Source organism: Phacochoerus africanus, chromosome 3 (assembly GCF_016906955.1).
Source record: "Phacochoerus africanus isolate WHEZ1 chromosome 3, ROS_Pafr_v1, whole genome shotgun sequence".
Classification (NCBI taxonomy): Eukaryota; Metazoa; Chordata; class Mammalia; order Artiodactyla; family Suidae; genus Phacochoerus; species Phacochoerus africanus.
Genome location: NC_062546.1, coordinates 100,063,456 through 100,086,592, shown reverse-complemented (window position 1 = coordinate 100,086,592; position 23,137 = coordinate 100,063,456). Strand labels below are relative to the sequence as shown.

The following is a 23,137-nucleotide window of genomic DNA, read 5'->3' as shown; positions in this document are numbered from 1 at the left end:
TATAGCATGGTGACTAGAGTTAACAATATTGTATTGTGTACTTGAAAGTTGCTGAGAGAGTAGATCTTAAAAGTTCTCACCACACGCAAAAAAATGTTAACTATGTGAGGTGGTGGATGCATTAGCTAACATTACTGTAGTGACTATTTCACTGCATATCCATCTATCAAGTCATCATGTTGTATGCCTTAAACTTACACAATGCTTTAGGTCAATTATATCTCAACAAAGCTAGAGAAAATAAGTGAAACAACTTAAAAATGTTTCAGAGTTAGAATTAAGTCCATAGTTGGTGTTTTGTTAGTAAGCAAAATTTGGAAACTATAATGAGAGCAACAGAAAAATGTAAGTTGGGTTTCCTGTTAGAAAAGGTCCTTATGACATAATCCCTTTGTGCTCAGTGTTCCCAGAGAACAAAGAACTGTCTTGAATATTTTGGAACCCAAGCATTATCTTATTTCTAGAAGCAGGATTGGGTCTCTAAATGATTCCTTTTCTCACTTGCACGAGTGGAAAAAAAAAAACAAGATTCAGGGAGCACTCTGAGACTGCATCCTTTCTTTGGTCTCCATGTCAGTAAAGTTGAGTGTAGACTTTCCCCAGCACCTGCACTTGGATTTTCAACACCAAAGTCCCCCAACAGGGTTGAGAGGGCTTTTAGAACTTGAAAATATTTGAGGAATATAACACTTTTTTATGCCCTTTACTGAATGCAGGCATTTCACTTTCTACAGAAGTTTCACTGGACTAGGAAACTGAAGTAGTCTAGGAAAAATATTCGCCAGTGATTACTGCTCTTTCAAGGAGCACCAACTGTATTTTTAAGAACTGCTTGAAGAAATACCACAACAAATTCTCTATTCACACTATTTGAGACCTTTATGTCCTTTTGAAAAAGGGCAGCTGTGAATGTTTTGGATCTCATTTATCTGACTAACACTGTTTCTGATCAAGAATCCACTAAGAACATGTGGAACATTCTTCTCCCTCTCTCTTTCCAGTTCTTTTAAATATCTGTAATAGTAAATTAATTTTGTGTCAATATATAATACCCACCTAAATAGTTTACTGAGAGAACTGTTCATTGTTATTGATGCATATATCAGTTCTGAATTTCAAAATGTAAATGGTAGGTGGTTATTATTAGACCACATTATCATGATCATCAGAAATGAGATTTTTAGTATCTTTTAAATATTAACACTCTTTACAGTGACCTTCTTGAATATGGTTTTCTTCTGTTTCTTGGCTTCCTCATTGGTAAAAGAATGTGTTGAGATAGAAGATGATGATGTCTGTGTCCATTAGAGCTACGGGGTTCCGAATCTCTTAGTTCTGGTTTTTGCCTTCCTCTCTTAAGATTCTGTACAACTTCTACGATGTGATTCAGGGGCAGAGGGAAGCATGTGAGATAATCCTCACTGATGTGCAAATAGTTGTCAACTTTAAGAACGATGTTAATGCAGTGCACATGAACCACTTAACCGGCACATTTATTGGGGGCCATTCTTCTGTTCTCCAAAGTCCCAATTTCTTTAAAAACTCTTTAGGATTTCAGAGTACTTGTTTCCCTGCCAGCTACCCCTGCCCTAGTCTAAGGTAAGACTGGAAGGTGGGAATTAATGTACACTGGTCTCCACCAAGTACAGAGCTGACTGATGAGCTGTGTTCAGTCTGGCCACCAGGCACACACTAATTACCCCAAAGATTCTGATTCAACTGATTATGAACATGACCTGAGCGCTAGGAATTTTTATTTTTATTTTTTAAACTTTTTTTATTTTAAATAATTTTTATTTTTTCCATTATAGCTGGTTTACAGTGTTCTGTCAATTTTCTATTGTACAACAAGGTGACCCAGTCATACATACATATAGACATTCTTTTTCTCACATTATCCTCCATCATACTCCATCATAAGTGACTAGATATGGTTGCCAGTGCTATACAGCAGGTTCTCATTGCTATCCATTCCAACGGCAATAGTTTGCATCTATTAACCCCAGTTTTTTTGCCTTTTTTTTTAGGGTCACACTCACATCATATGGAGGTTCCCAGGCTAGGGGTTAAATAGGAGCTGTAGCCACTGGCCTATGCCACAGCCATAGTGACACCAGATCTGAGCCATCTGTGACCTACACTGCAGCTCACAGCAATGCCAGATCCCCAACCCACTGACCGAGGCCAGGGATCAAACCTGCCTCCTCATGGACACTAGTCAGCTTCATTTCTGCTGAGCCATGACAGGAACCCCAGAATTTTTAAACTTTGTGGTAAAATATATATAACACAAAGTTTAGCATCTTAACCACTTTTAAGTGCAAGTTCAGTGGCATTGAGTACATTCACATTGTTGTGCAGCCATCACCAAATGGTTTCTAAAATCATTTCATCTTCCTAAATCGAAACTCTCCACATATTAAATAATAACTCCCACTTTCCCTTTCCCCTCATATCCAGGTAACCAGCATCCTATGTTCTGTCTCTGTGAGTTCCATCATGCTCTGTACCTCAGTATTTGGATTTTTGTAAGTGCCCCTGGGATTCTAATATGCAGGCAACCTTGAGACTAATTGGGCTGTTTTAATTAATCTATAATAGGATATTAGAGATGGGTGGTTATTATTATGCAGAAAGGTTTGCATTCGAAAATGAGCTTGATTTCATAAAAATGGCCTGAGGAAGTGTGTGGAGACCTCATTTCAGAAGCCTCTTCCAGCCCTTTCTGTCCTTTGCACCTTCTATGTGTCTGTGGAAGCTGGAAGAAATATAAGTTGGTGGTACAATTCCCCACTGCAAAATCATCGCTCAATCTTGGCCTCTGTCAATAATATTCTGGTAAAAATAATAAAAAAGCAAAGCTTAGGAGCATTTTCCATGGGCAGGGATCCTATGCTGGAAAATGAATAAAAATCAGAAGCCAGGAGCAATTGTGCGTCTAGCACATGTACAGAGGACATCATTTCTAGAATTTATATGTATTATCTAGCTTGATGTCACAGGATCACAAGAGGAGGATTAATTGGGAAACATCGACTTCTGACTGCCTTGTGGACACTGGCATAGAGATCAGGACAGGGACCTCGTTGGTACAGCTCATAACATTGCTATAGACACTTTCTATTATTTCTACCCATTTTCACTCAGATGGCAAGTCTGCTTTCTTAATACATTAAAAATCACTCATTTAGAAAAGGACACAATGAACTTCTTTGCAGAACAGATACTGACTCGGATTTTGAAAAACTTGTGGTTTCCAAATGAGACAGGTTGGCAGGTACGGGGATGCACTGAGGGTTTGGGATGGAAAGGCTATAAAATTGGGTTGTGATGATTGTTGTACAACTGTAAATGTAATAAAATTCATTGAGTCATAAGACATAAATAAATAATGAAATATTGTTTTTGCAGAGGTTTGAAAGTACACTGTTCGTGAAAGATGTATATGGTGAGGGGGAGATGAGTGGGAATATAGACCACTCATCATTCCTGCCCCTTTGGGCTGAAATAAAGACCGCCTTTCTCTTACCCTCTGGGCTCAGCAGAGATACCCACTGCCCTCAGCAGTCATTCCTGCTTACCTCTGCAAAGACCTGTGGCTGCTGGGGCAAGTGTGTAGGAGAGACGCCCACTCCCAGGATGACATTAAGGAACCTCTGAGTGGTGGCCTGGGGCAAAGGAAAGGATACGTTTCAGTTCTGAAGCACTTGACTGAGAAATGCTGGTTTTGAGACCTTCTGTGTTGCCATGTTTTTATTCTAGGGTAAGTAGTAGAGAGGGTAATCTGTTAGGTGGTCTCTGGATTTGACTGAGATCTTTGTAAAAAGTCCGCCCACTTTACCTGTCAATTTCATAGAACATTCCTTTTGTAGCACATTCCTAAAATTGATCCAGAGTGTTCTCTAATCTTCCTGTTTGTAAAATTGGAGAGGAGAGGAGGAGAGGAGAAAGGCACGCAGGCACTGTAAAAGATAAGGAAACTGGAATTTTGTCAGTTTTTAGCTTACTGATGCCATCTACAGTTTTTTAACACTTTTTTATATTTAATATTTATTTATTTACAGTTTACTGACATATTGTTAATTTACAATGCTGTATTAGCTTCATGTTTAAAGCACAGTGAATCGGTTATACATATACATGTATCCATTTTTCCCATATAGGTTATTATAGAACACTGAGTAGACCTCTCTGTAGGTGTGTTTTTAAATTAATTCCACAGCTCTCTTTATGCAGAAGACTTCTCTTATGTGTTCAGCAAGAACTAGAACCAACACTGCATTTTGCAGTAAGCAGAGAGGGTGCCCTCAGGGTGGAGGGTGCCCCTGGGGCTTTGCTATTGAGGGGCTCTAGGCACCAAGCCTTTGCTTTGTGTTTCCTGCTCTGATAGAGTGCTGGGAGGGCAAGACAGCCAACCATCTGGTCCCATTGTGTAGTCTGATGTGTGGACAGTTAATCAGATATTGCTTGGAGCAGATGTGGATAAGACATGAGAAAAGAAGCAGGAGCTCCTCGGCCCTGCTGGGGAGGGCCACCTTGCAGAAAGGAGCAGGGTGCGTGCTGGGACGACTAGTTCACACCAGCCAGGGTATTAATGCAACTGAGCAGTAAGTGCTGGCCACCCCATACTGCCTTCCTTTGCTTTTCATCATTGTTTTCAAAGGAAGGGGGAGAGAAAACACGAATCACTACCTGGAGCCAGGGGGGTCGGTAGATTCAGGAACTGATTCTTGTGCTTGTTAATCCATTGGTTTCTTTAACCCAGAATGAGCTGAGCTCACAGGACCTGTAACATGCTCCTGAGATAAAAGGAGAAACAAAGAAGGAGCAGGAAAGGGATGCCTCTGTGGTAGACAGAAGAGCAGGAAAAGCTCGGGGAGATAACTTTAGGACTGAGCTGAAAGGGTGAGAAGGAAAGGATCTAACTATATAGAACTGGGGAGGGGCGGGCCAGGCAGAGGAAACATGGAGCAGAGACCCCGAGGTGGGAAAATCGTTCCCACACCTCTTTCCTAGAGGTGAAAACAAACATTAGTGCTGTGTCTAAATGAAAAGAACTCAAAACAAACACACCAGCCAGCAAATCCATAGCTGCACAGGAGAAACGGTATGAGATGAAGCCAGGTGTCTCCATGTGTGCAGGCGGTGTTGCAGTTTGATTCTATACACCTACATGGTGTGGTGTGGGCTGACTTAGCAACCCTTGTCTCTAGACACCTTAATTACTTTCTCAGGGTCCTTGATCTGCGTTTTCTCAGATTGGCTTGGTCCTACTTTCACTGTTAAATGTGTTAGGTAATGTAAGACTTCCTTCCTGAGAATGACCCAGGATTAATATGGGTTGAAGTAGGGAAAATGGTAAAGAGAGGAGGTCTGCTAAGAAACAGAAAGCGTGTTTAGAGTTTTGAGAAACAGGCGAGGGGCACCCTCCTTCTTAGCCCCAGAACCAGCTGATCATCTACTCACAGTGCCCTCTTTATTCCTGAGAAAGCAGCCCAAGGTGGTAAGTGTTAGGGGCGTCCAACCCCAGGGAGACAGGAGGAAGGCAGGAAGGGAGGGATGGGGAAGGGGAAGGAAACCTACTTACTAGCCCACTGGATCAGTCCCATGGGAGCCTTACCAGCCTGCATGTCCCCACAGCACGTTGACTTCCTTTGCATTTCCAAGTTGTGGTCCCTGCCTTACCAGGAACCCAGGGCCCTGACAACCTTGGTCCACCCAGCACCTGGGTGAGGGGTGCCTTTCTGTCAGCCCATATCTTGTAGAGTTTTTGAACCCCTGTCCATAACTGATAGCAGCAGCTGGGATTTGGGTCCATGGCCATTAGAGAAAGCAACGTGTAGGTGGCTGGTGGGGAGAAGGGAAGAGCGTGCTGGCCCAGGACACCCTGTGTGTGGAGAGCCTGCTACACACCAGCCCTGGCTCAGTTACCAGTGTTAGTCTGAACCTTTCCAGGCTGTTTGTTGTAAGAAGGATTGGAGGATGATTCAGAATATTGGAAGGTTTTGCACAGTGCAGACATAAGCCTGGAGGAAAATATTTGCTGTGCAGGCTCTGTATATTTGCAATTGTTTGGTGATCAATCACAGTTACAGGTGATAAGTTTCAGAGGAAGAAAAAAGACAGTTGGAATCCACGTATTGCATGGTCTCCAGCAGGTGACCTTTTGAGTCTCACTTTTCTCCAGATTGGTCTGAGGTACCTCTAGGGGTGACTTACCCTGGGCGGGGTGGCCTTGGATGAATGGCAGTCACAAGTAAATGGCCAGTGGGCTGTCTCCCTTCCTGCTTCCCCTGACCCCCTGGCTTGCTCATCACATAAACAGTTGTTGCTGGATTGTCCTGCCTTCCAGCCCAGCTTGCCCACCCTGCTGGCTGACAGGGGAGCTGTCTGCAGGCTGCGCCCCCCCCCCCCCCCAACGGCTCCCACCCCTGCTTTCTCACTGGAGCTGAAAAGAAAACAGCCCAAGGCCTCGAGTCTGTGTGGTCTTTTTTGGCTTCCAAATGCCAAGTGAAACAGAGGCCACTGTTTCTAGGCACCAGGGGATTGTCACCCGGGGCCCGGGGACAAAGGAGCAACTGAAATAGGAGGGCCAAGGGAGGGAAGCCAGGCACAGAAGTGACCAGCTCCTTAGATTTCGGGGACTTTGTCCTGCCTCACCTGAATCCCCTTTTCCCACAGGCCTGTTCCTTCCAGAAGGAGTGCAGAAACGGCTTCTGCTTCTGTAAGCATGGGTGTATGTGAATCGGAGGATTTAATATTTCTACTTGGTCAGACCAAAAAACAGCCCTCTTGTTTGCTAAATAGTGGATCCCTGTGAAGTTGAGGCATACTCAAAAGATGCAAATTAAATTTCCCTGTGGGAAAATTCGCACATTCTTCTAAATGCTACACATCTGAGAGCTCTGGAAATAAGAAGCTCGCTGGTCATTTGAAGCCCCTTTGATAGTGTCGTTGTTGCTTGCATTCTGATCCCTGTCAGGGGTCTTTGTTGTGCTATTATTATCGTACAGTATCTAAAATCTTATGAAATATTAGCTTCTTTTCTTTCCTTAGGCTAAAGAGATCCATCTACTCTCTAATGCATTTTTAGTGGTACTAAATTGCCGTAAGCCTTGCAGAGATGAGTCTAAAAATTGTAGCTATAAAAAGAAAAAATGACCCAGAAATGACACATTATGTGTGAAAATCAAAAGGGCAATAAAAGGCATTGCAATATTCATAGCAGCTGCGCTTGCGTGTCTCTGATGATGCCATTGTCTGGAAGGCTGTGCAAACTGTATGATTTGATGATGACTTAGGAGAGAGAGGCCAGTTTACATGGACTATCTTTGTAGGCTGAAATTAGTTGAATTTATTAGGACCAGGTCTTGCTGTTAATGGTGAACAGTCAGTTAATATCAAAGTTCCTTTCCCGACTGGAATAATGACTCATTTATCGGAAAATCTGTGAGGTTATCTAAACAGCTACTTTTGAAAGAGAGACAAGCGATCACAGAGGTGCACTTGCAAGTGAATGCAGAGCTGGATTTCACAGGTTGCTGATGGGATTTGATCCCCACAGCCTTGCCCTGTGGTGGCCTGTTGCACGTTTGGGAAATGATCTGAATTCATGACTTCACCACCTGTTGTCCTGCATATTCATTCCATAGACATCTACCTTAGAGATGTTATGAGCACAGTACCTGGAGGCTTTGAGAGATTTCAGGGTGCGTGAACCAGGATGCTGACTCTCAGGTTTCAAGATGCATGAACCAGGATGCTGACCCTCAGGGAGCCTTGCCCTGGGAACTGCTTCTCTGTACAGCCACTTTCCCCAGCCTCTTGCCCTTCCTACTTCTGTGCTTTAGAGTTCTCAAACAAAGCATTCTATGGAGCAGTAACAGAGCTCAGTTATACCACAAAGAGAGGGAAAGGAGCAGAGGTAAAGGAGAAGATTCAAAATCACCGGGTCTAAAGAGGAAAAACTCTGGAGCAGGATGGAATGGGCACCTCTTAGGAAGAGCAATTGGAAAATACTGTTTCAGACAGACAAGTCTGCTTGCAGTGTCCTGAGAAAATCACCTTTGAAACCTACACAGCTTTCTGTGGCAGGTGTTCACTCTAGAGCAGACATTCTTTTTGATAAAATTAAATAAATTACATGGATTATTTTTTAAGACTCAACTCAAATTCCAATTCCTGGCAGAAAATTTTTTCTAACCTTTTCACTAAAGGCAAAATCACTTTTCCCATAGTAATTTAGATTTATTTTCTGTGTTGTCCAGTAATTGTTTGATGAAGTATCCTTTGCCCCCAGTACGTCATCAGTGCATCCCGGTGTGTAGCATTCTGCCTAGTGCTTGATTATAAACAATGTGAACAACGCAGGGGAGGTGTAGGTGAGGCCAACAGAGGAAGGGGGAGAGTAGATGGATTTCTTTGCTGCCATTATTTCTCAGTCTCATTTTACTGGAACACTGACACATGTAGCCTCAGCAAAGTGACTTTTGTCTCTTCTCTGCATGTATTTTTGAGTGTCTGTGATGTGACAGGCACTGCATTTTATCCGTAAGATTAGGACTTGAGTCTAAATGTTCTAAAGATGAAAAACAGTGGAGAAGTTCCTGACTGTTTCCCTCTAATTTCTTTTCTTGGATCAAATGTCATTTATTTTCTTCTAAAGTTGGAAAAATGCCTTCAAATTTTTTTCTACTACAGTTTTTATGAAACTTTTTTACAGCTTCTTCCAGAAATTACCTATATAACTAATTTTATTCATGGGAAGTAATTATTTTCAATGATAAAAAAAATTAGAAGGAGGAAGAGGAAGAGAGAAACATGAAAGAGGGAGGGGGAAAGAGGAGGGGAAGCAGAGGTGGCAAATGCAGGAGGAGACTGGTATGTGATAAGAACAGTAATGTTATGATTTGCCAAGTTGGCAGGCTGCAATTCATTTGAGAGGGTAACTTACAGGCCCATGAATTCAGACGTGCAAGACATAATCTTATTAGTACTGAGATGATAATTAATTTCAATTTAAAGGTCCCCATTTTGTCTGAGTCATAAAATTGTATTTATTCAATCTCAAAGTTGTTGAAATTAGTGATTTCTTAGTCCATCGGGTTTAGACACTGTTCCCTCCCTGTCTCCTTCTCTTCATGATGTTAAGTGCCAAGGCTTCAGCAAAGACCATTGCATCAATGGTGGGGAGTGAGCACAGTTTTCCCACCTTGTCCTTGCCTCTTGGATTTCTGTCCTGATTATTCCAGTCCTCCTGGAGAGGAAATGCTCCTGAGTTTGTGGCTTCTTTTCCATCAGCCTCAGCCAGCACTCAAGGGGCGTGAACACTTGGGGGTGACCTGCTGTGTCACTGCAGGCCCAGCAGCTCCAGCTTCCCAGTCTTGGGCTCCAACACTGCCTTTCTTCTTCAGAGAGGCTGCACCATATGATGTAGAGACTTGTCCACGAGGTCATAGCTGGGAAAGGAGAATGGGTCTGTGAGCCGTGGATGCCCACTCAGCAATGAGCACAGCTCTATCTTGTTCCACCTCCTAACCCAACTTGCCTCCGGTGGGTACTAGGGCACAGCCCACATACCCCCTTAGCATGTCTCTGCTGACTCTCTGCCTTGTTCTTTCTTGCCCCAGCTTGGGCTTGTTTTTTGTTTTGACTTTATTTTTTTTGGAGAATGAGGAATAGGAGACATATTTTATATACCTGGGCTACAATTCTAAATTTACATGCCTATAATTTTACCTGGTGCTACACCAACACCAGTATCCTGAGGATGTAAGTACAATGTGCAAGAAAAAACAAAGGTGTGCATACCTGTGTCTGCACACACACATACCCTTTACCACTTCACATATCATCCTGCCAAACATCCTCTGTTCTTCTGGCAAATTTTTTTTTCAGTTAAGCAAAATATCCTTGTCTTTGGTACAGTGTGGTTCCAGATATAATTTCCCTATGTCATCTGTGTTCATCTTACAAGGACAAATATGGCAAACTTTGGCTTGAACTTAGTTCTAAAGAAAAGTTTTTGCTGTAACATTTTTGTTTTCTCTTGCTTAAAAGTGAAAACAGTATAAAATAATGTATTTTTCCTTTTTGCAGCAGATGCAAAATGTGTACATGCCTAACTTTGGTACCTAAAAATACAATATATTCCTTGTGTTTTTATGAATCCTTCAGTATATTGTTTGAGCTGGATTTTTTAAACAGAGAGACAGATTATCTATCTACCTACCTGCTATCTTCTATATCATTGTATCAATCTACCTATTTATTTAAGAGAACTCTAAAGGGGAAAATTGGTTGTTTCAGTAGATTCAATCGATGCCAGCCAGTGTGGGTTGAGATAACAGGTAGGATATGCCCATGTAGCCAGGCAGGTGTGTCAGAGTCATCTCTGATTGAGTGGGTCATCACAGCTAAACCAACTCACATCCTATTTTGGATTCTAGTTTAATATTTATGTTAGTTTGTGTTGTTTTTATTGTTTTTTAGAAATAGCTGCAGTACCAATCTTTAAGTGCACAAATAGACATTCTTTAGGAAAACCATATTTAGAAATAGTGCATTCATCTAGAGAACCTCTTCAGATTGTAGGTAAATTCAGGTAGCTGGTAACAAATGAAATGTCTTCAGAATTCAGATGGTGAATGATGAGCTTTTTGGAAGTGCTATGCATTATAGAAGTAAAAAAAAAGTTATTTTCTCTATTCTATTTTATTTATTTTTATATAATGATTTTTATTTTTTTTCATTATACCTGGTTTATAGTGTTATGTGTCAGTTTTCTACTATACAGCATGGTGACCCAGCTACACATACATGTATACATTCTTTTTTCTCACATTATTATTATGCTCCATCATAAGTGACCAGACATAGTTCCCAGTGCTACACAGCAGGATCTCATTGCTAATCCATTCCAAAGGCAATAGTCTGCATCTATTAGCCCCAAGCACAACATCCATCCCACTCCTTCCCCCTCCCCCTTGGCAACCACAAGTCTATTCTCTAAGTCTGTGATTTTCTTTTCTGTGGAAAGGTTCATTTGTGCCTTATATTAGATTCCAGATATAAGTGATATCATATGGTATTTGTCTTTCTCTTTCTGACTTACTTCACCCAGTATGAGAGTCTCTAGTTCCATCCATGTTGCTGCAAATGGCATTATTTTGTTCTTTTTATGGCCGAGTAATATTCCATTGTGTATACATATCACATCTTCCTAAGCCAATCCTCTGTCGATGAACATTTGGGTTGTTTCCATGTCTTGACTATTGAACATGCGGGCAATGAACATGAGGGTGCATATGTCTTTTTTAAGGAAAGATTTGTCCAGATATATGCCCAAGAGTGGGATTGCTAGGTCATATGGTATTTCTATGTATAGTTTTCTAAGGTACCTCCATAGTGGTTGTACCAGCTTACATTCCCACCAACAGTGCAAGAGTGTTCCCTTTTCTCTACACCCCCTCTAACATTTGCTATTTGTGGACTTATTAATGATGGCCATTCTGACTGGTGTGAGGTGGTATCTTGTGGTAGTTCTGATGTACATTTATCTAATAATCAGGGATGTTGAGCATTTTTTTCATGTGCTTGTTGGCCATCTGTATATCTTCCTTGGAGAAATGTCTGTTCAGGTCTTTTGCCCATTTTTCAATTGGGTTGTTGGCTTTTTTGCTTTTGCTGGAGTTCCCATCATGGTACAGTGAAATGAATCCGACTAGGAACCATGAGGTTGTGGGTTTGATCCTTGGCCTCACTCAGTGGGTTAAGGATATGACGTGGTGAGCTGTGGGGTAGGTTGCAGACGTGGCTGGGATCTGGCATTGCTGTGGTTGTGGCGTAGGCCGGCAACTGTACCTCTGATTGGACCCCTAGCCTGGGAACCTCCATATGCAATAGGTATGGCCCTACCCCCCCCCAAAAAAAAAAAACCACTGAAGGTGTGCATGGATTTTAAATCAAACTGATTCTTTGACTCTATAAAACCAACCAAACAAAACGTTGAACTAATATATCAGATGTTGGGTCATCATCAACGTCAAGTTCAACCCTATTCATCATAACCCAGAGACTACTCCTCATTTCCACTTTTGGGACTGAGTTTCCCCATCTATTTTCCAACCTGCAATAAAGCTAAGAGGTTGCTCTTGTTAATAATCTTAATGCTTCAAACTTAGAGAAGCCTCGCTATTTTATCAGTTGTTATTTCCAATTATTTGTCAAAAGCTTTCAGGACAGTAATCAAAGAATGAGCTCCATACTGGACTCTGTGTGCACTGAGGCAGATTCCCCAGCACGGGTAGAGATTTCTGATTAGATCTTCACGATTCCCTACAGTGACTATGGAACACTGGGAGGGCCCCTCCCCTCTGTGGTAGAAGAGGCTTCTGTAATTTTTGCCTGATGGAAATCTGTGTATGAACCCTGTTAGATGTGAGAGTTCTGTCTCACTGAGTGAAAACAATGGGACAATCTAATAGTAGGATTTTAAAATATTTTAAAATTTAACTTGTAATAAAATCAGAAGTAACATAGTTATAACATAGAAATAAAAGTGTACTTGTGCCTATTTTTCCTGATATGCAGATTCAAATGCATATATAGATAACCATTATCTGTGGTAGCAATTTTGTATCAAGCTTTTTTCTGCTCTATACTGCTACGTATTTTTGCTCATTTTGTAGCAGAATTATATTCATTCAAATACATACAAAATAATACAGTCAATCATCTTTCTATTAATGGACAATTCCAAAAAATATCCTCTGCCCGTATTTTCTCCTATTCTGGGTGATAAGTCTGTATTATATTATCAGAAATGAAATCAAGTAATAAACATTAATACAATTTACTAAGACTACCTAAAGGAAGTCGATCTGATGTATGATAAGCAAGTATGAAAAAGATGGATTTTTATTGGGGGTGGAGTGCATGCACTCCATCCAAACTATGAATGATAGGCTTTGGAAACTGAAGGAAGTGGTTGCTAAAAAGAAGCAGTAACCTCATTTTCCTTCTTTTATGTTTGACCACACCAAGAGTATTTTGTGGGATATTATCATCTTAGTTTGAGAGGATCATAAAAAGTGTTGACACACTCTCAAATCCCAGCTCTCCCTAACTCATTATTAATCACATCCTTTGGTTTATTTTGTTCATAGTACTTACGGCACTTTCATTTTCTTCTTGTTTGATTTGTTTATTTTTGTCCTGCATTAACTAGACTGATATCTCCATGAGATTGGAACTTTGTCAAGCTTATTAATTCCTGCAAATTTGGTACCTAGAGTAGAGTGTGACACATAGAAGATGTTCAATAAAAATGCATTGAACAAATCATGAAGAGCATGAAAACTGAAATTTTGGTAAATAAAAAGTACTGAAGGTTGGAGCCTGGGATAGAGAATGCAGAGATATAAGAGTTATTTTCAAACCAAATATTTAGATTTATTTCATTTCTTCACTGTGGCTCCAGAGGTTTCACCAAAGACCTAAGACCAATGAAATTGGGAAGGGATGTGTCTAAAAAGTATACCTGTTTTAAATAATTGCTATGACTGACAAGAAAATGAGAATTATGCCTACAATTTGGTTTTTCCACTTTTCACTTTCAAAAAACAATACATGTTATGTACTTATAATGCAGTGTTTCTCAAAGTTACTTCCATAGAATTCTAGTTGCCCTGGATACTTGGCACAAAAGGCTTCTCGATCAGATAAATTTGTAAATTTCTGCATGCTTTACATTGCCTTAAGTAGGTGAGGTAAATTTTTGCGTATTAAAATTTAGTAAACTAAGAGTCCCTTTTAGAAAAGAAAGATGCATAATTTTGTTTAATTCTGAGTTTTTCAAATTGATTCGACCCTGATTTGATGAATTTTATAGACATCTCTGACCATTCCTCTAGAGTGTTGTATAGAAGTCTGGGCAATGCTGGTGTAATGTTACTGGAATAATGATCACTGTAGTACTGGAGATGAGAGTTTTTCAATAAGCATGAAAGGAAACCATTTGTTTGTTTTTCTTTATCTTTTATGTATTAATAACTATAACTTTATCCATAACATGCGTAACTAGTGTGTATTTTGCCTCAAAGGCTTTCTTTCTTTCCCATTTTTGTCAATATCAACCTCAGGGTATGTCAAATGGAAGACAAAGGTAGAATTTCCTTTTGCAACAATAGGCTTGTCAGTAAATTAATACTGCCCTCAACTCAGTGCCAGACTACAGGCTTAGAAGAAGTAATTGGGTGTGCTCAGACCTGATGTATGCCTCTCACATTTTCTCATGCACCTGTTGAATTGTGATTCTGCAATCACATTTCATTACTGCTTACAACCTTAGAGTTTCATGTTTTCAGAGGCAGCTCTGGAGCCAAAGCAATTTTTCATCTAACTCTAGGCTGTATGGATTGCATTTTTTCTAAAACAAATGATTCTTTTCCTTTAAGATGTATTTCTGAAATATAATACCACTGGCCTTCTTCTGAGTATAATTAATGTTTGCAATTGTAACAGATTCTTTAATGAGACTTTTTTTCTTATTTTTCATTGGGAGCAAGTTTGATGATGATGGTGATGATGATAAGAACACTTAACATGAGATTTATCTTCTCAAAAATGTTGAGTGTACATTATTGTTGACTATAGGTACAGCAATGAACAGCAGATCTCTAGAAATTATGTACCTTACTTAAACTTTATGTCCTTTGAATTAATAACTTCTCATTTTCCCTCTTTTCCACTAGTCCCTGACAACCATCATTCCAGTCTTGATTTTATTAATTTGACTATTTCAGATACCTCATATAAGAGGAATTACATAGCACCTGTCTTTCTGTGTACTAAGACATTTTCTTAACACAGGCTTTTTCAATCCCCCTCTCCATGCCTCCCTCCCCCTCACCCACCCCCACCTTGCTCTTTCTCTTTTTTGTAAGATATTTATTTACATGGAGTGACATCTGACTTTGTTAGTTTTTAGAGCACATTTCTTTCACGTGCATTTTTTTAAGCCATATAACACCTGGTCCTGCCAACTCTGTTAATTTTCTTAATTTTAGAGAGGATACCTTAAGGTTCACGTATTTATTTGGCAGAAGTTGGCAGAACAGAAATTTGAACCCAGATCATGTGCTAATTTGAGGGTTGTAACTAGGAGTAATTACTGATGGATTACTTAATGTTTAGCTTTTTTTTGACAGCGTAACGCGGTAGCAGCTCTGTGATGATTTTTAAATAAGACTTCCATGAATAATTTGGGCTGTTTTTGGTTTTGTAATTACTTAGGGTTGGTGCAAATGTACAGTTCTCCTGTGAGGATAGTTACGTGCTCCAGGGATCCAAGAGCATCACGTGTCAGAGAGTCACAGAGACGCTGGCTGCTTGGAGTGACCATCGGCCGATTTGCCGAGGTAAGGCGGAAGTGATCCGTTCTGCCTAGGTTCTCTTTCCCCAGAGGTGGCATGTTTTTCTGACTATGCAAGGAGATTTAAGTGCAAAACACTGTGTATAGACAGAGCAAAACTTGGTAAATATTTATGTTTTCATAGTGATGTAGGTAAACAAGAAATATTTTTTTGAAATTTGTTGGTAGGCAGACATTTCCAAGAATATTTGTGGTTTTTCAAATTTCAGGAAATATATGAGCAAATCTAATCATTCAAACTCACACACATACTCAGTATAACTTGGTTCCATCTATCTATACACACAGTTTGCATATTTATGAAAATATGTTATATAACCAGATGCTTTGGAAAACTTATGCATGTCCCTGCAAATTTGGAAATTCTCACCTTTCAAGAGTAGTGAAGTTGAATTCTTGGATTTGATAGTTTCAGTGAGATAGGGGGTTTGTTAGCATGATCTGAAGCCATCATTTTATTAAATCATCTTAACTAATTTCAGACATAGCAGAACAAAATACTGTCACCATCATCTTCTTCAATGAGGTCAGATAGGTTACTTGTCACTTATATAAAGTATATGAAGAATCCTACCAGAATTATAGAAGACATAGTGACCCAGCAGAAAACTGTTTGGGCTGTTTTAATAAGGAAAAATTAATAAAATTAAAAGAAAAACTAGGTGCTTTGTTTTGTTTTGTTTGCTTTTTGCCCATTAAATAATTTAAGCAAATTTGTAGTTTTAAAGGAAGGGTGGAAAAAAAGCACTAACTTGAACAAGGTATAAAAAGGAAAGTTTCATATGTAAGAATTATCTTTTCCCCCTGAATGGATTCATATATTTTTATAATGATTTTTATTTTTTCCATTATAGCTGATTTATAGTGTTCTGTCAGTTTTCTACTGTATAGCAAGGTGACTCGGCTATACAAACATTCTTTTTTCTCACATTATCATGCGCCATCGTAAGTGACTAGATATAGTTCCTAGGACTATACAGCAGGATCTCATTGCCTATCCATTCCAAAGGCAATAGTTTGCATCTATTAACCCCAAATTCCCAATCCATCCCACTCCTTCCCCCTCCCCCTTAGCAACCACAAGTCTCCTTCCCCCTCCCCCTTAGCAACCACAAGTTCTCCATGTCCATGATTTTCCCTTCTGTGGAAAGATTCATCTGTGCTGTATATCAGATTCCAGATATAAGTGATATATGGTATTTGTCTTTCTCTCTATGACCTACTTCATTTAGTATGAGTCTCTACCTCCATCCATGTTGCTGCAAATGGCATTATTTTGTTCTCTTTTATGGCTGAGTAGTATTCCATTGTGTTTTTTTATTTAAGAAATTTTGTCTGTAAAAGGTACAATGCAAAATGAACAGTTTCAACTACATCATGTGAAATGAAGCAGTTGCCAAATATATTGCTAGTTTCATCAAAGCTAAAATATTAGATTGCAGGGTTTAGTCTAGCGAACCCTTACCTATAACCTCCCATGGCTTTTTACATGTACAAAATATAGCTCTGTGGCATCTGCATGCCCTGAGGCCAGAATGGGTGTGCAGTCTGGCTGCAAGTGGCCAGTTCCCATGAAAAGTTTCCCTTCTTGGAGAACCATCCATCTCTAGTCAGGAAATATGTGTGGTTCTGCCCCTCCTCTTTTTGTCACTAGACTCTTTGCACACTGTCAACACTAAAGTGACATCATTAGGCTCTCAAAAGAAATGTAGCAAAATCCATGTTCCCAACAAGCAGTGGTAATGTTCATGCCCCAGTTACAAATGAGGACCACAGGTACTACCTTTCTCCTATGGCAAAAGAATATGCTTTCATTTTTTAATGTTTTTCTCATTCTTTTATATGAGAAATGTATATAATTATTTTAAAAGCCCACACTAGACAAAACTAGTAAATATGCACCCATTTCAAATTGATATTTTAGAGTAACAAAGGAAATATTGTGTAGAAGATTATTTGATTCTTACCTTATTTATTAATCCAGAAGTTTTCCTTTCTTTTCTCTCTCTTTGGCCCAGATCTCATCTCAAAATACCTTGGCCCCAGTATGTACCCTGAGTTGACCTTAAATACTCAGAGGTGCTTATCTCAGCAGCCAGCTTCTCGTCCAGGCTAAAGGTGAACCAGTTCCCTGCACCCCCTCAACCACCAGCTGTTCACTCTTAGAGATCAGTATAGGAGAAGTCCTTTGACTTCCTGTTTACATGGATTTATTGTATTTCAGAGGAGAACCTCCTACAGGGTCTTTGTTTGCTGTGTGATTGCTGTGTCTGGTTTTCCCAGGAAGTCTTGTCACCTCTGTCCAGGACCCACCTCCCTCTTTCACAACCAAAATAGAGAACCCTCAACTTATTCATCTCCTCTTTTCTCTTCCCAGCTGATGGCTCAGAGGTTTTTGCTTCAATTACATGTACCTTTATTTTCATGGACTAACCTTTAGTTATTTTTCAGTTTATTACTTTTAATCTTCTAAAATAATGAGCTATAGCAACTGAAAATAATTCTTAAGGGTGTGTTTTCTTAAAGGATGTGTATTTTAAATCTGTATACTTGAACTAGGGCAGACTGTGTCTGGGGAACAATAACAAACACTATCTTTAAAAACAAAACTTTAAAGGAATAACTGTTTTAGAACATTTGGAATATTAAAACATATACAGAAAAATTAAATAGAAGTTACTAAAATCTCCTAAATGGGAGAAGCTGAAATAAACTGTTTAGAATTATGTGATAACAGCTAGGTGACAAAAAATCCCAACCCAAGAGAAGCTTAAGATAAATGGAAATGGATTTCTCTTTCAAATGTATGTTAAGAGGCAATACAGGGCAAAGATGGCAGGTCCGTTTCAGAGAGAAAATTTCCTCAAGACTCTTCTGTCCTCCCTGTGTTCATGCTTTCATCCTCATGCTCCAAGGTGGTATCCAAATTCCAGGTGATAGGATGGGACAGTTATAAGAAGCAGGGAGAAACATAGCAGGTGTATCCTAAAGAGTGTCTACAGAATCCATAACATGCATTTATGCTCAACCCCATTGGTCAGAATCTAGCCATATATTCCTACCTTGTTAGACTGAGAAATTTATTTATTTTGAGTGGTTAAATGTATAGCAAACAGTTATATTTCTATGAAAGAAAAGGAGAATAGATATTAAGAGAATCTTTGCCATGGTGTATATTTCTATAAGAAAGAGAGATAGAGTTAATCACTGAATAAATGACACAGGTGTTTGTTTTGTTTTGTCTAGTTTTTTGCTTCCCTGTGTCATCTGCAGCTTTTTATGAGTGAGGAAGGCAAATAGGAAATCATTCCACCTTCCCTCATGTCTCTTGGCAGTTTTGTATCAATGCAGGATCAATTCAGGGTTAGGGTTAGGGTTAAGCAATGTGGATTAAAAAAAGGATGAAGCCCCGTGTATATGAATATCCCACTTTCTGGACTAGAAAGGGCTCCTGCGTAAATATGATTGAACAAGGAACCCGTCCTCCACTTCAGCACCCACTCCCTTTCTCTACCCTGCACTCACCTCCTGGCCACAGGCTCTCTCCTATTGGGGAAGCGTCCTTCTGCAAAGCCAGCAGGAATATCCCCCCTGCAGCCCAGTCTGAATGAGAGTCATATAACATCAAGCAGTCACCATAGCATGATCTATTCAATCACATATACAGATGAATGGCCAAATGCCTTAGGACATCTATAGGCCGACCCTACAGAGGGTCACTTCAGGGATCCTCTAAAACAGTGCTCTCCACTAGAAATAAAGTGCAAGCCACAGATGTAATTTTAAAATATCTAGTAGCCAGACTTGAAAAGGAAGGGAAGCAGATGCAATTAATTTTAATAACATTATTCGACCCCAAATTTTCAAATATCACCTTAACATCTAGTCAATATAAGGATATAAGGAGATGGTTTACTTTTTCTCTTTCTTTTTTTTAATATATGCCATGTTTTGGAAATCCAGTGTATTTTTTATGCTTATAGGACATTTGAAGCTCGGATCAGCCACATTTCAAGTGCTCAGCAGGCAGGTGTAGCTACCATGGACAGCGCTGCTCTGGCTGTTCTGCTCAGCCACCAGTCCTATTTCCTCAGCAGTCAACACCATTGTGGGTATGAAGGGAAGGTTTCCTGACTGGGGTCCCTCACTAGGGAACATACTTTCTTCTATTAAAACTCATTTGTTTTCCAGGTTGTCAATATTTAGGAACCCTGAGTCTGTCACCTTTCCCTCCTCCAAGTAGTCTCTCTGCTTGCTTCTAATACCTGATTCATCAACTAAGGAAGAGCTGAAACTTTTCTCTTTTTTTTTGTCTTTTTTGTTGTTGTTGTTGCTATTTCTTGGGCCGCTCCCGCGGCATATGGAGGTTCCCAGGCTAGGGGTTGAATCGGAGCTGTAGCCACCGGCCTACGCCAGAGCCACAGCAACTCGGGATCCGAGCCGCATCTGCAACCTACACCACAGCTCACGGCAACGCCGGATCGTTAACCCACTGAGCAAGGCCAGGGACCGAACCCACAACCTCATGGTTACTAGTCGGATTCGTTAACCACTGCGCCACGACGGGAACTCCTGAAACTTTTCTTTAAGAGGAGCCTTTATGACTATTTCTGTAAAGATAGCATTAGCTGGCTAAAATGTAGGGGGAAATGGATAACATGAAACATAATGATATTTCAAATGCTACCCAAAACAGACCACAGGAATGCTTACTTAGCTATCAGTAAATTCCAGACAAAAAGTGCAATTTTTCCAGTTTATTTTGCACAGAATACATTGTGTGTAAGACAAGAACACCATGGTTTGGGTTTTCCTGATTCAGTCTGAGCCTCCAAAGAAGCCCTTATATTGATCATCTCAGCTGCACATTCTAAACTCAACCATCTATCAAATGCAACAAAATGCCTCTGGTCTGAGCTTTGTACATGTTATGAGATTTCAGATCAGTCAATTATGGAGGGACTGATTCTCAAGGTCCCTGTCTCCATGAAGGGTCTCTAACTCTTAAGTAATTATCATGCCTTCTCCACAGAAGGAATATCTGATGGAGGCATTTGATAAATTGCAGTGAGTCAGGAGTGATCTTTCACATCTGGACACTGGGTCCTTAGCCAATGCTTACATTAGCTAATTAGCTTTGAGGATGGGGTACATTACCTTTTCTTCCTGTCACCACATAGATGAATGGTTGCCATAGCTCAGTAATTATACAAGTGATTTTGTTTAAAATTATACTGACTTCATTTAGGGATATGAAAACAATCATGGTTTTTCACAGGGTAAAAATATTATGAACTGTTTGAAACTGTAAGTATCTAACTGGCAGTAGCTTTTAAAAATAGGCTAACAAAAAAAAAAGAAGAGGATATACTTTTATTTTTTTAAGTAAAATATTCCGGCTGGCATTTCATTCCATCAACATTTATGAAGGATATTTAGATAGAAATTCCTTTAATGCTAATGCACTTTAATCTGTAGAATTAATATTTTTAGTTGCTCACTGAGTTGAAAGGGCACATAAGAAATGTGAAGTATTTTTTGCAATTGTAGCTGAGGTTACAATGGAAGCCAATTAGAGCCATCGAGAGTCACCAAATAAAGTTATTATTATCTTGGTATTCCAGGTCAGGTTAGCTCAGAATTACCCTTAACTTATTAACTTGTCACTTACCAAGAACTTTACAGCTTATTCTTCCCTACTCATATTTTCTGTCCATACAGAAATGACCTTTTAAATAGTAGTGAAAAGACCATTTGTACCTGATAGATGACTTCACTTTACCAGATTAAAGGTTCAGAGCCAATTTTAGCATTATATTTTAATAGTGATTATTATATCAGGTCACTGTGAGTGCAGAGATTTAAAGAAACATACATATTTTTAAGGAAAAAAAGTGTTCCTCGTCATAAATATACAAATACTCAGAACTCATAGGATTTACTCTCTTAACTTTCACATCAGTGTTAATTGTGTTTCCCATGTTGTACATTATACCCCACTAATTATTTGTCCTATAACTGAAAGTTTGTACCCTTTAACTACCTTCCTCCAACCACCCCCCCCACACACTATCCCTTGCCCCTTTGTAACCACAGATCTTATCTCTATTTCTGGGAGTTTGTTCATTTGTTTTTGAAGTATAATTGACCTGTAACACCAGGTTAGTTCCTCTTATACAACATAGTGATTCAGTGTTTTTATACATTACAAAACAGTCACTACAATAAGGCTAGTTATAGTCTTTCCCTATACAAAGTTATTAAAGTATTACTGACTATATTCCCTATGCTGTGACTCATTTTGTTCCTCTTAATTTCTCACACTTTTAATTTTTATTTTAATTCCAATGAATTTGGAGAACTTTCTGTTTTGCTTCTAGACGTCTAATGATTTATACTGTTTATTTGAATGTCACTTGGGAGAAAAACATATTTTCCTTTATTTTTATTAAGTTATTGGAAATAACAAAGCCATGTATTTTTATACAAATTCTACTGACACAAATGACCAGAAACCTGATGTGAATTTGTTAACTATGATTGTAGAACATGTCTGGGAAGTTTCTGACAGCTTCCTTGCATTTGTTCTCCTTCTACCTGGATCACTTCTCACAGTTGTCCTTGCATCTCTCCATCCTACACCCTTCATCAAATGTTTCATCCAAATCCTTCCGTGTTCATTCCTCTTCCAGTTATTTTTTGAACCCTGATGCTGCATTTCTGTAAAGCTTAAATATTTCCTGCCAACAGATGTTTAACTGCCTGAAGAGGGCAAGGAAATTTTTTTTAAATTACTTATTTTATATTATTGAATATTATTTTCTATTACTCAATTACATTTATAGTTAATACAATGATCACCACAATCCAATTTTATAGGATTTCCATCCCACAAACCCAGCACATCCCCCCACCCCCCAACCTGTCTCCTTTGGAAACCATCAGTTTTTCAAAGTCTGTGAGCCACTATCTGTTCTGCAAAGAAGTTCATTGTGTCCGTTTTTCAGATTCCACATGTCAGTGATAGCATTTGATGTTGGTGTCTCATTGTCTGAGTGACTTCACTTAGCATGATAATTTCTAGGTCCATCCATGTTGCTAAAAATGCCGGTATTTTGTTCCTTTTAATGGCTGAGTACTATTCCATCGTGTGTATGTACCACCTCTTCTTGATCCACTCCTCTGTCAATGGACATTTAGGTTGTTTCCAGGTCTTGGCTATTGAAAATAGTGCTGCAGTGAATACTGGAGTACATGTGTCTTTTTGAGTCATGGTTTTCTCTGGATAGATGCCCAGGAGTGGGATTGCTAGATCAAATGGTAGTTCTATTTTTAGTTTTCTGAGGAATCTCCATCCTGTTTTCCCCAGTGGTTGCACCAATTTACCATCCCACCCACAGTGTAACAGGGTTCCTTTTTCTCCACACCCTCTCCAGCACTTATTGTGTGTAGACTTTTGGATGATGGCCATTCTGGCTGGTGGAAGGTGGTACCTCATCATGGTTTTGATTTGCATTTCTCTAAGAATGAGTGATGTTGAACATCGTTTCATGTGCTTTTTGGCCATCTGTATGTCTTCTTTGGAGAACAGTCTGTGTAGATCTTCTGCCCATTTTTGATGGTGTTGTTTGTTTTTTTGGTATGGAGCTGCAGAAGGTGTTTATAAATTTTGGAGATGACTCCCTTGTCAGTGGATTCACTTGC

At 39.5% G+C, this 23,137-nt stretch overlaps 1 protein-coding gene across 1 annotated transcript in view; it reads left to right on the top strand.

The window, feature by feature from the left end:
* CSMD1 (CUB and Sushi multiple domains 1) overlaps window positions 1-23,137 on the top strand; it is a 1,865,356-nt gene that overhangs the window by 1,356,299 nt on the left and 485,920 nt on the right. Inside the window, exon 9 of the mRNA XM_047772241.1 lies at window positions 15,295-15,419. Coding sequence (XP_047628197.1) covers window positions 15,295-15,419 — 125 coding nt within the window. The remainder of the gene's footprint in view (window positions 1-15,294; window positions 15,420-23,137) is intronic.